This window comes from Dendropsophus ebraccatus, chromosome 5 (genome assembly GCF_027789765.1).
Source record: "Dendropsophus ebraccatus isolate aDenEbr1 chromosome 5, aDenEbr1.pat, whole genome shotgun sequence".
In the NCBI taxonomy this organism is placed as follows: Eukaryota; Metazoa; Chordata; class Amphibia; order Anura; family Hylidae; genus Dendropsophus; species Dendropsophus ebraccatus.
The window spans coordinates 100,898,101-100,913,926 of record NC_091458.1 but is presented as its reverse complement, the minus strand read 5'-3'; the positions used below and the strand labels follow the sequence as shown (position 1 = coordinate 100,913,926).

At 42.4% G+C, this 15,826-nt stretch overlaps 1 protein-coding gene across 3 annotated transcripts in view; it reads right to left on the bottom strand.

Annotated features, from left to right (window-relative positions):
• PPP2R3B (protein phosphatase 2 regulatory subunit B''beta) overlaps positions 1–15,826 on the bottom strand; it is a 46,498-nt gene that overhangs the window by 7,513 nt on the left and 23,159 nt on the right. For all 3 annotated transcript variants that reach the window (XM_069970812.1, XM_069970815.1, XM_069970816.1), the window contains 4 exons: positions 8,547–8,732; positions 4,491–4,594; positions 2,451–2,553; positions 344–418 (listed from right to left, as the gene is read on the bottom strand). In XM_069970812.1, coding sequence (XP_069826913.1) covers positions 344–418; positions 2,451–2,553; positions 4,491–4,594; positions 8,547–8,732 — 468 coding nt within the window. The remainder of the gene's footprint in view (positions 1–343; positions 419–2,450; positions 2,554–4,490; positions 4,595–8,546; positions 8,733–15,826) is intronic.

Below are 15,826 nucleotides of genomic sequence, written 5' to 3'. Positions count from 1 at the left end.
ATAAGTATTCTTGTTGACCAAAGTCCTGGAGCCCTGACAGAGACCGGGCAAACACTAACATCTGAAAAAGAATCTAACCTGAATATGTGGGAGTATGGCCCAAAGTTTTACTTTATTGATTCTTCTAGTTTTGAAAACATTGTAAAAGTAAAAATCTAAATTCCTTAAAGAGGGCGCCTTTACAAAACAAGTGATATGCTATCAGTGACCAACTTATGACCCTAAGTTTTCAGTGACTGTCCGCAGAGCCCATGGAATGCTCTACCAATCTGCCATCAATGTTTGTGTAAGACAACTGCTTTATAGCATTCAGACTTTATTTTTATTTAGTTTAGTTACTTACTGTGGTAATGTAACGGGAATGAAATTCTGAGGCTTCTCGCAAAAATGTTAAGTGAGGGTGAGTGTTCACCACATCCTGCAGGAAAGAGCAGAAACCAGACATGAACAAAGCAGCCCCGTGCAGCACTTCTTTTGTGGTGGCTAGCTTTACTGCAACATGCCCCTTAAAATGTCGCAGCTGGAAATTAATGGAAGGCACTTTACAAATACTTTCTCAATCATTTTCTATTGTTTCTAAAATGGTGTCAGTTCTATACGGTGTCTCTCTCCATACATATCCGTAGTTACATTCTACCGTTTGTCTGATGGTAGACGAAACTGGATTATGGCTAAGAACAGTTACCACAGTGGAGTGCTCTGTGGGAGCTTCAGTACAGTAAGTGTTGGAGAAGAACAGGCAAAACAATGTAAAACTCACTTAGTAAAAGTACCACCCACACAGAAGATTTAAAAAGGGTTTTGCTGGCCAAAAAATATTCATAAGCTCAGAACAGCAGCTGGGGCACCATAAAAAGAATGTACAGATGCCAGAGGCCTCAGCCCTGTAGACAGTTTGTAGTGGTGTAGGATGCTGCAGAGCTACACCCATGTCTTATACTAAGCATGGGGAACCTTCGGCCCTCCAACTGTTGCAAAACTACAATTCCCATCATGCCTAGAAAGCAAAGCTTCCCCTTGCCTGCCTTATACTGTAGCCATTCATTTGGCTGTTTTTGATCATAAAAACCAAATTGGTATCTAAAGCATTCTAGAAAAAGGTAGCTCTGTGTTGAAAGTGCACCTGTTCTATGAACTTGCCCGAAGCCTGGCCATTTGAACTATAAATCTACTTATCTGTATTAAGGTACGCAACACCCAGTTTCCAAAAGCGCTTTAATTTTGGTAACAATCTTGAGAACATTGCACAGCTACTGGTGGAAAAAGTGGGGGCATTACTTTGGACACACTCTGATCACAAATATGGGAACACAGGCTTAGGCTATGTTTACACAACAAAGTAATGATGGACGCTCTTTAGTGGATGGCTGTGCAATAGATTGTTTCCCTACCCCGGCAATTCAAATAGTTTCCCCGCTGCTGGCATGATATTGACACATCATGCTGGGCAACAATCCATTGCATGCATAAGCCTGTGAATACAGCCTTAGCCACAGCCACTGGCAGTTTAACATTAACTCCAAAAAATTAAAGGGAACACAAGCATCACAGTAACAGGCTAATATAATATCACTATTATAGTCTATGTTCTAAAGCAGTGCTTCTCAAACTTTTTCTACTGAAGCCTCACCTAACAGACCAAGGCAATGCCTGGGCCTCACCAGACTGACCAAGAGGGAGCCTGGGCCTCACTATCTGTGGTGAAAGTCTATTTAAAAGCTGAAAATAATGCTTTCACCCGACTCCCGAACTCTATATACTAATAAATCAGTACAAAATATATTAATAATGTTGCTAAAAGAGAGATTTTTGCAAAAAAGCAAAATGAATGTGCAGATCATAGTTAATTTGTGAAAACTGGCTCCCCAGCTGGGCCTCACCAACAACTAGGGGGCGCCTCACAGTTTGAGGAGCACTGTTCTAAAGCAATCATCCACTAATCCTGTTCAAAAAGCACAATTTATGTTCACAGATTTTCATGCCAGAAGTAAAGGTACTTACTAATCAGAGAACAGGTGCACTCAGAGGCGGCAGCAGTAATACAACCTCCAAAAGAGGCAATGGTTTTGAATGTGACGACCACAGACAATTACACTCTCCTTAAGCTTCCTGGCTGATTTCTTCTCTAGCATTGCTAGTGTCCTCATCAATGTACCTCTGTCCGTCATATCTTGGTTCCTGACTGTCATGAGTAGCACTGATAAAGCCAGGATGCCAAAGGCAATAGACACACCCTTTTAGAGTGCTTGTGCCTGGTATAAGGGAGCGGTCTGGGCACACCAGAAATGCTACTGACCTTGCTATTGTAGACAGGGACAGAAAGTAGTCTGTTTTTGCGCTATTTACTGTATATCCAAGCTATTTTATGATCAGTGAAATACCACAAGTGGTTAGGGATAAGTAGAATAAGCTGAATCACAAATGCCCAGAGAGTAAACCAACATGCTTACTTGTAAAAAAGGTATTAGATCCTCCTGTTCCAAATAAAGACAGCCTGGCTTGGCTAATAGCTGTACAAACTTTGCAGCATCATCGTGGCAAGTCTGCAAAACCCTGAAATATACAACGAGTACACAAGTCAGTGCGGAGGATAACCCTTTAAGGACCAAGCCAATTTTCATTTTTGCCCTTTTTTGTGTTCAAAAGGCCACAGCACTTGCATTTTTCACCTACAGACCCACATGAGCCCTCATTTTTTGTGACACCAATTGTACTTTGCATTAACGGACTTAATTTTTCCATAAAATATGCTCCACAACCGGGGGGATTTAGGTTGGTTGTATTTGATTAGGGATGGGGATTTTTTTATTGAAGAAAAAAAATGTTTTTCTTAAATTCTTATTTTAAATTCCTCTACAGTCCCAATACATGAGACCGCTCAAAGCATTTGCATGGTATCCGCATAATTATGCTTGCTTTTTGTTGGGGGTCGACCAGTTTATTTATTTTTTTATTGGATTAAGACACTTGCCCTGCCTAGCCCTTCTAAACTCTTATTGGCTTCTACTGTCAATTTAGTTTAGTTTTGGGGTTCCCCTAGTCAGTCACATGTCACAGTGACATCACTGACCTGGTGCCTGGCTTGTTTACCAGTTTAAAAGTCCTGCCCTGTATACAGAATGTCACACTAATGACATTTCATATACAAGGCGCATCTCAGCGTGATGTGCAGGAGCGGGACAGCTGGGCAGATAAGAGCAGGTAAATAGTCACATTGAGCCTGCCATCATCTGCCCCGTTCCGCTCCTGAAGCCATCACTGCTCGGCCCGCTTCTATGTATTTAAAGGGCAGCAGAGGGGGCTTCCCTGCTGTGCGTTGACATGCCCTGTACATTGAATGTCATTGGTGTGATATTCTGTGTACAGGATGGAACATCTAAACTAGTAAACAGGCTGGACCAGTGATGTGTCACATGACTGACCAGGGAACCCCAAAACTAAACTGGACTGGCAACAGAAGACAGTTTTAAAAGGGCTAGGCAAGTCAAGTGTATTAAAAAAGAAAATCCACCACAATACAATTAGGGGTTATGCACACCGGCCGAGGTTCGGGTTCGTATGAACCTGAACTATCTGCTTCTGATTCCCGCTGTCTGCCCGCTCAGTGGAGAGGGTGGATACCGCCATAGCCATAGGCTGTACCCCAGTTTTCCAGTCGGTCATCAGGCTGTATCCACCCTCTCCACAGAGCGGGCAGACAGCGGGAATCAGAAGCCGATAGTTCAGGTTCATACGAACCCGAACCTCGTCCGGTTCGCTCATCCCTATATACAATTGATATTCTCTATTATATGAGAAATAGTGGGTGATTATGACATATCAAAATTGAAGTCCTATTTTTTTGTCAGGGCGACATCTGTCTGATCATTGGGCAATGTAACAGCACCATAAAGAAGCACTCCAGTGACCACGTAGTTACCGGGTATTCTGCTTCCACACTCTGCTGATGGCTCTGGTACCTGCTGCAGTACCGATTCACACAGCACTGGCTGCATAAACCATAAGTAACTTTCCCTATGTAAGTCTATGAAACGCTAACAGACTTGCATTAAAAAAGTGAGTTCTGGTCCACACACAGCAGCAATGAAGTGGCTGTAAGATGGGGGAGCAGAAGAGCCATTTACCGTCATTTGTTCCCTGACACCGGGGAGTAGGTGGCTGAGGGAAACAACGTCCACTCACCTCCCCGGTTCCAACGGCGGGTCCCGCATTGTGGCGTTCGGTCCCCGGCCGCTTTCTGGTGTCTGACGCGGACCCGAGATGAGACGTCTCAGATCAGCTCAGCCAGTCAGTGACGGAGGCGGGATCAGTTTCACGTCACGTCTCGGGACCGCGTCAGACACCAGGAACTGGGGAGGTGAGTGGACGTAGTTTCCCCTCAGCCACCTGCTCCCCAGTGTCAGGAAAAAAAATGCCCCCCCCCCCCCCCTTTAAGGCAAACACTTTGATAGTTTGTCTATTATGTGCAAACTGTGAAAAGTCATACTTACTTTCTCCACATGGCGATAAACTTGTGAACAGACACGGATCCAGTCCTGTCCCCACCAGCTGCATAAAAGAGTGGTGCTTTCCAGTAGAGTGGGCATTCACAGGCCTTAGGATACAAAATATATATATATATATATATATGCTTGTGAAAGACTAATTCATTTCATTGAATTTTTGTGCAGAGAAGGTTACATGACCACTCCACACTCCAAAAATAAACAGGTAAAACAGCAAGGTAAACATCTCACCCACATAGGGGCAACACATGCATACAAAACAAAAATGCAGGTGTGAATCATTAGTGTGCAAACATAATAAAGCTTGCGAACTGCAAGCAGAATTACAAAATAAAAGGTAAAATTGACCCTCACATATATGTGTATCTTTCTTACCAACTAATCACGGAGCTGATAACCTAAACAAAGCTATGCTGATTAGGGCACAAGCAAATCTCTGAGGTTCCTATACCCTTGTACAGTGTAGGAAGACAGATGTTTGCACCATTATCCCCATACCTTCTCAAATTTCCATGGGTGTCCCCTACCTTTATATACCACCGTCTCATATGGGACAAGGTGGTTAACTACTTTTTTCCATTTAGATAGGGTTGGAGGATGGGGGTCCATCCAACGGAGCGCAATTGTTTTTCTGGCAAGACATAACACCTCTTAGGAAAATGCGCTCATGATTGGTTTGTTAGAAGAACAGTGGACCTAATAGACAGACATTCTAGGGGTTCCAAGGGGACAATTCTAGAGACAGACAGACAATCTCCTTAAGAAGGGTCACAATCTCGTTCCAAAACGAGGCAACATATGGACATTGCCAGATCAAGTGGCAGAAATCAGCTCTTGGGGTAGTACATCTATGGCACTGATCATTAGAAAGCCGCCCCATTCTAAAGAGTCTCACTGGAGTGATATAACTATAGTGGATAACATATAATTGGGTTATTTTGTGGGTAGCAGCTGGGAAAACTAAGGTGTGGGAGCTAAGGATGTCACGCCAGTCTTCCTCTGTCATGGATGGAATATGTGCTTTCCAATATGCTTCTGCTGGGAGAGGAGAATTGGTAGCTTTTAAAAAGTAATGAGGTGAGTATATAATAAGGATACCAGTCCTCGAGGTCCTTGCGACCCAAGAACACCTATTAATGGGCATTCAGAGATTGGTAAGCGCGGGCTAGGAAACTGGCTGGCCAAAGCGTGCTGGACCTGGAGGTCCCGAAAGAAAGAGCCCATGGGTAGCTGAAATTCCTCCTGTAGCTGAGCTTAAGTTTTAAGAAAGACATTCTAAAATTTACTTATTTTGGTCAGAACCATCTAATTTTTTTGACAGTTATTCGTTTTAGTGAAATTACAATTTAAAAGGGGTTATCAAGGATTAGAAAACACACACAACTAATTACTGTGTTGCTTATACAAGAATAACACAAGATACTACTAATATAATGTTGTCAGTTTCTCCAGATTGGCCCAAACAAATGCATGTATAGCTTCGCAGAGAATGGATGGGTGGAGAAGGCCACTGCCAGCCTCCTTCGCAGCTTTTCCCTCCAGAGAACAAAGGACAAAGCAATTGAAATACATGCCCACAGCATCAGTACAGTAGCATCAAGATTTAAAGTGACACTGTCACCCTCTTTGTGCATTCTGACTTCTCTACACAGGTGTAAAGGGTAAATTTAGCGTTTTTCATACCTTATTTTATATCACACGTCATGGTGCTTGCTCAAGTAAAAAGTGTCCTTTTATCAACTGCAGATTGTATTAAGTGGACGTGGCTTCACGGCATTAGCCACTTAGCCCCGCCCCCTTGACGCCCATTAGTTGGCCAACGTAAAGGGGGTGGGGTCTAAACCTTTCAGCCAGCCTTTTCCAATGGCCGGCGAGGGGCCGGGGCCAACTGTGGCGTTGTGGGCGGGGTTTGGTGGTGCTAATGCCACGAGGCCACGCCCACTTAAAACAATCTGCAGTTGATAGATGACTTTTTACTTGAACAAGCACCATGACGCACGATATAAAATAAGGTATGAAAAACGCTAAAATTTACCCTTTACACCTGTGTAGAGATGTCAGAATGCAAAAAAGGAGGTGACAGTGTGACTTTAAAGAGTAGGGCCAGACAACGCAACATGCGAGTTGTGGCGAGTAGGGATAACAGGCACATAGGCAGTAAAGCACATACAGCTATTTATGTACCATTATTTTTGTTAGACATCCTTTTTATAAAAAAAAAAAAAATAAATCACAAAGCTGAATATAGACTTGTGGTCATTGGAAAAGTTCGTCATCTTACAGCACCAAGGGGCATCAAGATCTACTCTGTAAACCTTGAGGCCGAAACAAAACATAACCAGATGGCCATATATAGCCTTGTGGAAATGACAATGTGTAATACAAGGTATTGATAGAAGACAGGCACCAGCGAGCTCTTAAATTCTCCTATTAATCACATGAACAGCGTTTGTCTTCTATGCTATCCCGGGACTACGTCCCAGGAGGGAATTCTGGCTCACAGGAAAAAATGTTAAACAAGATACAAACAATGATTGTCCATCACTAGAGGCTGCACTGAAAACACCGCCATGCTGCTTACACTATACTGAATCAGGAAGGAAAATGTCCCAATATTAAAAGGGTCTTTTATACAAATCAGAAGAGCTTTATAGTGTGAGTTACTTGGCAATAATATCACAAATACACTATGTATGTATCCATCTATCTTATTTAGCATTTTATTGCATGAAAAATATTTGATCCAATAAAAAAAAAAACCCCACAACTTTACAGTTGTTACAGTGTCCTGTAGTTCTTGACCAAGTTTGCACACACTGCAGCAGGGATTGTGTCCCACTCCTCCATACAGATCTTCTCCAGATCTTTCAGGTTTCAGGGCTGTCACTGGGCAACATTGAGTTTCAGCTCTCTGCAAACATTTTCAATTGGGTTAAGGTCTGGAGACTGGCTAGGCTATTCCAGGACCTTGAACTGCTTCTTTCGGAGCACCTGGCTGAGTGTTTTGAGTTGTGGTCATGCTGAAAGACCCAGCCAGAACCTATCTTCAATGCTCTTAGCGAAGGTAGAAGGGTGTTGGCAAAAAATCTTGCAATACAAGGCCCCATCCCTCCCTCTTAAATACACTGCAGTAGTCCTGTTTGCAGAAAAGCACCCCTATGCCTCACGGTTGGGACTGTTGATAACAAAAAGTTCTATTTTGGTCCCATTTGACCACATGACCTCACAGTCCTCCTCTGGATCATCCAGACGGTCATTGGCTAACATAAAACGGGCCTGGATGAATGCTGGTGTGAGCAGGAGGTCTTTGCTTTCCCTGCAGAATTTAAATCCATGACAGCATAGTGTGTTACTAACATTAATCTGTGGACCCAGCTCTTCAGGTCATTAACTAGTTGTTCCCATGTAGTTTTTGGCCGATTGCTGATTTTAAGAATCATCCTTTACCCACGAGTCAAGATGATGCATGGAGCCCAAGACTGAGATTGACAGTAATCTTGATCAAATGCTTATTTCATACAATAAAATGCAACATATTTAAAAACAAAAAAACAATGTGATTTTCTGGGATTTATTTTTTTAATAAATTGTCTCACAGTTAAAGTGTACCTATAATAAAAATCCAGACCTCTCCATTCTTGGTGCGTGGGAAAACTTGCAAAATTGGCAGTGTATTAAATACTTTTTTCCCTACTGTATTTTGGACACATTTATGACAGAAGGCGCTATTACTGGGGAGTAAATCCCCCTTGTTAAAACCCCTAGGAAACAATTTGATTTGCCAGTGGAAATGCTAAAAAAATACAGTATAAACCCAGCCATAGCAGGTCGCATGAGTAAAGATACTAAAAGTACCCCTCCCCCAACAAAACACGTTTCAGCTTCCAATGCCGTGGCAGCGGTCAAGAGACAGCCGATTAATAGTGTCCCACCGGTATATACAGTAATTCAATACTAATTTCTAGACCAGTTTCTGTATCTATATTATGGCAGCAAATCTTATAACCCAAACATTTAACAGCGTAAAAGTAAGTGAAATACCTTAGCTACTTTGCTCATGTCATCAAGACTGGCTCGCTCATTTGGAAACGTAGAAAAAGTCTTCTCAATCTTTGCAATGATACCATCCACATTGACGTTTGCTTTTGGACACCCTTTAGGAAAATAAAATTTTGGAATGTGCTGGCTTAAGGCAGGAGTCCTTGGTTCTTCTCTCTTTGGTGGCACCTAATAAGACAAACCAGAGCCAGAAATTGTATTAATCTATATAGCAATGAATATAGGTTTTATTCCCCTTCCCCATCATTTGTAAGAGGACAGTGAGAGCACATAGCAAACACCTGTACCTATTATTCAGTTATTTGACCATAATGACCTGGCACAGATCTGTCACAGGGAAATTTGTAACTGGAACAAAGTATTTTTGAAAAATGGAAATAAGTGTATATAAATGATTAGAGATGAGTGCAACTTGAGCATGCTCCAGTCTGGTATCCATGTTCTCTAGTTACTCCCTAGGGCTGTTTCAGTATTCAAATGATTCAAAATGGGACTTGAGTTGCGCTCATCTCAAACAACATTTTATTAACCTGCTGGATTAGACAGGCTGATAGTGAGAAATGTCACATATCTGCTCCAAATGTAGGTACACACTGAGCTCTTTATTTTGGCTCAAACACATCAGCATTATATTTGGAAAGCTTTAAAGTGACTGTACCACCAAGGCCCAGGCTGAAGCACTGAAGGCGGGCCGACCCACCCTTAGTGGGAGGAATCCTCGTCATGGAGGGGCTGGGGTTTCTTCCCACTAGGGGTGAGTCGGCCTGCCTCCAGTGCTTCAGCCTGGGCCTGGTGGTACAGTAACTTTAACACAAAACACTTTGGGGGGGGGGGGGGGGGGGGGGGGAAGATACCTTGCCCTGTCTTAAAGCGAGATTTAATGCCCATAACCACCAGTCACAGATCAGCTCTCATTTTTCATACTGATGTGGTAAAATGAGAGCTAAACTGTGATTGGTTGTTATGGGCAACAAAATCTTAATCCTAATATAAGACAATGTAATCAATCTCCAATTTATTTATAAGTATTTTTTGCAGTGGTAAACTTCGGTGCATGATTAATTTAACCAGTGCATTCACACACAGAGGACTTGTAGTCCTTATCCATATGCATAGTCAATGCAGACTAAAAATACACACATTACCCACCGGGTACTCCAGTTTCCTCCCACACCCAAAACATACAAATAAGTGAATTTAGATTGTGAGCCCTAATGGGGACAGGGAGCAATAATTTAAAATCTGTTGCCCTCACACTGGATTATTAGCCTTCACATTGTTTGCTCATCAGGGGTTTATGACCTGTCTCTTTGAGCAGGCTGACATCAATTTGCCTTCCCTGTAAACGACACTTGGCAAAGCTGTCAACACTTCTTGGCCAGAATACAGCACCAAGCAATGATCTCAGTTGTCTTAACAGCAAGATCTTGTGAATGGTAATTCTTCTTGGCCACACAGTTTCCTTAAAGCTTACCGGTCACAATGTCTGCTGATCAGATCTGTGGTGAATTCCGCTCGGAAAGTCAGATATCCATGGACACTACCACGCTGAGATGGTAATGTGCACGACACCAACTGGTTTAAAATGGGGGTAGTGTGCATTACAGTCAGTGTGCTTCTAGGAGCTACAGTATGACTTTCTTGTTGAGGCATATGTTTTGTGGGACAAATTGTACTTTTTAACTGTGCCATTTTTGGGATCATAATAAAAAATAAGCAATTGATTTTTGCATTTTAAATATACATTTATGTTTTACTAGTTTGTCATATTAGCAAAATTTTGAAATAAAGCATCACCACAATCCAAGACCTGCAAGGCTAAGTTCGACCTGCGTTTTTGCTGTCTGTTTAATGCACCCATTTTAAAAATCGGAAAAAGCAAAATAGTAAAAACTGATTTAGGTGAAGGTAGGGCGATAATGGCCTAAATAAATATTGCAGTTAAATCGCACATGTAGCCGCGGTAACGATAATTAAACGATAATTATGACACGCCCCTCTTTGCAAACCACACCCACTTGCCATGCCAAACTGGCAATATTTTAATTGAAAAAAAAAAAAAAAAAAAAAAACAACACACACCTCACTGAGCAGCAACCCGTGGTAAGTCTATTATCATTATTTGTCATAATTAGGGGGTCTCAGCAGAGACATGGACGTGTATACATAGGGGTCACAAAGAACAAGGGGTGCATGACTATACGGGGGGGGGGGGGGGGGGGGGGGGGGGGGGGACCAGACAGGGGTGTAGCCTAGAAGGAATGGATGGGCTTCTTACTGAGGGAACTATACCCTATACTATAGGAATCAGCCCCGTCCGGCGAGCGCTGCACATGTTGATCTCCTGTGTGTGCAGGGACGCCAAGCTGTATGGGTGGGCGGTTAGACGGGACAGGTGCGGCAGGACGCTTGGACTGGGCAGGGGAGGCACTCACCTGAACCCTGCTGCTCCTCCACCTCCCGCTCTGATACCGGCGTCCCTGCACATAACGTGCAGCGCTCTTGCCAGGCCGCTCGTGTGTGTGTGTGTGTGTGGGGGCGCTGAAATACAAAATACTGAAATCTGCTGAAATACAAAAATACTGCAAATACGGTCCTGGCTAAGTTGAAGTTGGTTAACCGACGCCAGTAACTATCAGTATTTTTGCGGTATACTGCGCAGCCCTAGTGGAATGCCATCCATCAGGATCCATTTTCTATCGCCTTACATTATAATAAATGAAAGGAAAAAACAAAAAACAAAGAAAAATCTAACCAGAGATATAGATATATAAAATTAAAGAGTCACTGTCGTATTTTTTTTTTTGCAGAAATCAATAGTCCAGGCGATTTTAAGAAACTTTGTAATTGGGTTTATTAGCCAAATCTGCCATTATCTGCATGTAAAAAGCCTTTTCCCAGGTCCCCCCCTCCTTCCTCTTTTTCATCCACTCTGAAAAATCTGAAAATTGTGACTTGTTGCAGGAGACGTCCCCTGTCTGTTCTAGGGAGAGGGGAGGGGGGGAGGAGGAAGGAGGGAGTTAGCCGGCAGCAGAAAGCAGATAACAGAGGATTACAGGCACTGAGCTGGGTGACAGCTGTAATCTGAGCCCAGACAGCTCAGTGGTGACTGTCCAAGAAGATAACGGGTGAGATATTTGTAGATTAACTCTTTGTTGTCCTGTTTTTGTCTTTTGTTTAGCTCTCTCCATAGGAGAACAATGAAGACAGGGGGGAGAGCTTCAAACTGCTTTTTCATGATAAAAATGCATTTTTCGGATAATAAACCCAATTACAAAGTTTCTTAAAATCGCCTGGACTATTGATTTCTGCAAAAAAAAAAATTCACGACAGTGACACTTTAAGTTTCTCTCTTGACGGAGCTGGGTGGAGACTTATTTTCTGGAACATAAGACTTTTTGATCTCTTTCCGCATGTTAACCATGGAAGATAAATAATGGTACAGTTGGACAGTTTGGGTTGGTACAGATTGCCCATATAATACACTACACTAATGTAGTCGATTATACAATGCCTGTCAGCATTATACTGGAAACACAGCCGTGCCTCTGGTCAGAGGAATTTACACGGTGCAACCCATGGTCAGCCAGTGACACTACCAGATTTGTTACCCATTACACCTTAATTTCACCTGGATAACTAAATTATTAGTTGACTCACAAATAACCAACAGGTTCTGTCCAGTGTACCTCAAACATCAACGCCTCTAACATAACAATGTATACTCAAAAAAGTAAGGCTAGTTTCCCAATAAAATACTCTATTAATAAATAACAAACCAAAAAAAATACATAATAGAACAGATCAGAATAAAGGGGCAATGTGCACAGCAGCATATATACAACATATTACCATACCATATCTCTAGGGAGCCATGTTATCACTTGTCATCATGCATGCATCTAGTTCTTCCCCATATATAGCTGTAATCCCACATAGAATATATTTGTAACAACCTGGTAACTAAAGTGCATATATACTATATACCACATCACAAACTGCAAAAGTGCCACTGCCACAAGATCCTCCTCAATGCACATTTTGGGTTGTATTGTTTCCACAGGAGGGCGCCCGCCTGAAGTGGTGATACAACACACGTTTATATTATTGCCAGGTCCAGGGTCTGTGTTTTGGAGCCTATCTTTGCCATTTGTGGGTCTATAGTTCTGTGGTTTATGTGACTGTTCTATAATAATGTATTTTGGTACTGTATAGACCCATTCTTGGGATTTTTAGCATTCCTTGTTTTAGGGTGGGGGAGGGGGTTCTTAAATTAATGAGTTATCTTATAACACTGCATGAAATGCTGCATTTAGTACATTCCCCAAAACTTATTCAGATATTCGTGATCATGGACCAACTTTGTGAAAGACTATCGATCAGGAGAACATAAAAGCATGGGCAGGTAAGCATTTATTACTAGTGGCATGGCAGCTAAATAGTTAATATTACTGTCACTACATTTTTGCAGCGGAATGATAATCTGCTGTTAGAATGCAGGATCATAGACTATAGAGGTACAGAGTATCGCAGCGAATTGCTGCGAAACTTGCAGCATGAAATACTCTGCAAAATAGTTACATGCAAATGCACCCTATAGAACAGGGGTAGGGGACCTTGGCTCTCCAGCTGTTGCAAAACTACAACTCCCATCAAGCTAAAGCTTTGTCCAGGCATGATGGAAGTTGTAGCTTTGCAACAGCTGCAGAGTCAAGGTTCTCTACACCTGCTATAGAAGTTTTCCAGGATTAGAAAATAGATTTCTTCTAAAAACAGAACCACACTTGTCCCCATGCAGTAGAACAGATGTAGCCACAATCTTCCAGGACTCTCTAGGGCTGTATCCAACAATATCAGCCACTAGTAATCAAATGTAGAGAGTTGTGTTCATCTCTAGTGAGGAATTACAACGCTGTACATTAAAAAGGACCTCATAAGTCCAATCAGAAAATTTATGTTGAACACTTAAGATTTTTTTTTCCTGTTTTACCTTCTATATATTAAGCTAATCCTAAATAGTTGCAGTGGTAATTTTTTAGCACTAAGCCACTTATTCCATCTCAAGCAGCAGAGGGACCAAGACAGAACAGTAGAAATTCTGGCGGGCTTAAAGGGGTTGGCCACTTTATAGAAAATAGGTCAGTACAAAGTATTATTAAGTGTACTCACTGTATATACTGACAGCAGCTGCCTGTGTACCTCAGAGCTAAAATCAGACTCCCCTTCACCAGGCTGTACTGCCCTGCTCTGTTTTGTTTCAGTCCATAAAATGGCCGACATGGAGGAGCAAGTGACCAGGCCCTGTCCCCAGTGTCCACCATAGACATATACAGGCTCAGTAGTGGACACTGGGGGGCGGGGCCTGGTCACATGCTCCTCCATGTAAGCAATCTTATGGACCAAAACACCACAGAGCAGGGCAGCCCAGCAGGGAGCTCTGATATTAGCTCTATGAGGTACACAGGAAGCTGCTGTCAGTATATACAGTGAATACAGTTACCAATACTGTACAATGAGCAATTTTACTATAAAGTGGCCAACCCTTTTAAGTGGTATGCACAGGAAAGCCTGTCTGCCTACGTCAGAGGGTCCACTCTTTACCTGAAGGGTAAATCAAGGCTTTGGGCAGTTGTCCATGTAAATACTTTGTTCTTCCTAAGTACACAGTAGTGCTTCCTGAATGTGTCGTTGTCAGTTTCATTACTTAGACCAGGACTGCTTTTGTAATGTAACCCCCATTCTTGGCTGTAATTCTGCTGTTTTTTTTCCCCTGTGTACAGAACACCTTACTGACCCATTACATCAATAACCCCCTTTCACCGCCCACATGCCATCTATACTTCTGTATTGCAAATCATCCTCCCCCACAGTCTCAACCTGTTTAGCATAAGTAGCGCACTTTTGCCAGAGTCACGACATGGCCAAGAGAAGGATGAGTAGGGACTTTCCTGTGATTGACCAAAAGGGTGACAAAGCAGCTGCATGCTTCCCTTGATTGCAGGCACCACATGGGGGTCCAGGTGCTGCTAATTATTGGTGAAGCACTCTTGCCAAGCTGTGGCCACTAACATCTGCAATCCATGGATAATTGCAGGTGGCACCTCGACTTTTCACCATTTCAAGAGGCAAATCTAGGTGCCACCTGCAAAGGACCAAAAGCAACAGCCGCTGCTGGTATTGCCATGTATAAGAGCACCATCAGGAGCTCAATAATCAGCAGTGGGTGCATTATAATTACCTTGTCCTCCCTCTGACAGCATCTTGAAACAAAACTGTCAGTCCCTGTTTAAAAAGGACAGGTGTGCTTCAGAAGGCACATTACTACCATCTTTCCTTCCAGTCACCACTCCAGCCTGTGTGCCAGAGTTATGGTCCATTTACACGGAGCGATACAATTGCCCAATCGATCAGTTAATGATTTCTCAGTGAACGATTTCTTGCTGGTTGCTTGACCGTTAGCTATGCTTACACAAGCAGATAAATGCGATCATTATGGTCAAAATTTGAACAATAAAATCGCTCCTAAGGGACCATTAGTTAGAAAGCCAAAGGCAGGGAAGTTATGAAATTTCATGCACTGGACTATTGTTTTGGAGCATGCAGTGATAATAAACAGTCTCATGTCATGATATTAACCAGAGCTCAACTCACAGTTATGTTGTCCTAATACTTCATTTAGTATTCATCTTAACAAAACAAACAAATGGCTGATTAGGCTGTCAGGTGTGTGTTCAATGGAGTCTGCGTCCATTAATGTGTGGCACGCAGGAGGAACACACACCTGACAGCCCGATCAGCCATTTGTGTGTTTTGTAAAGATAAATGAAGTATGAAGACAAGGTAACCATGAGTCAAACTCTTGTTAATATGACAGACTGTTTATTATCACTGTTCCAGAATAGGCCAGTGCATGTGATTACAAGGCAAGTGAAGGCCTTTATCTGTAGAGCACGACTACACCAGCGAGACTGATGAAAGTAGATATGATTATAATCAAACATTGATTTCATTGATGTAATTTGCATAACTCCCATTGACTTTAATGCGAATTGCACAAATAGTGTAGCCAGTTGACCCAACTGCAAATAAAGTCAACAGGAGTAGCACAAATTGCGTAAATACTATTAAAGTGGGCCAGGAAGGAAACGTTACAAGATGGGAATACCGCTTTAAGTGTCCCCTGTAGTTGAAAACTTATAATGGCTAAATTAAAAGATAATAGAAAGCTTTTAAAACCAAGCCATGTTTCAACAACTGCTTAA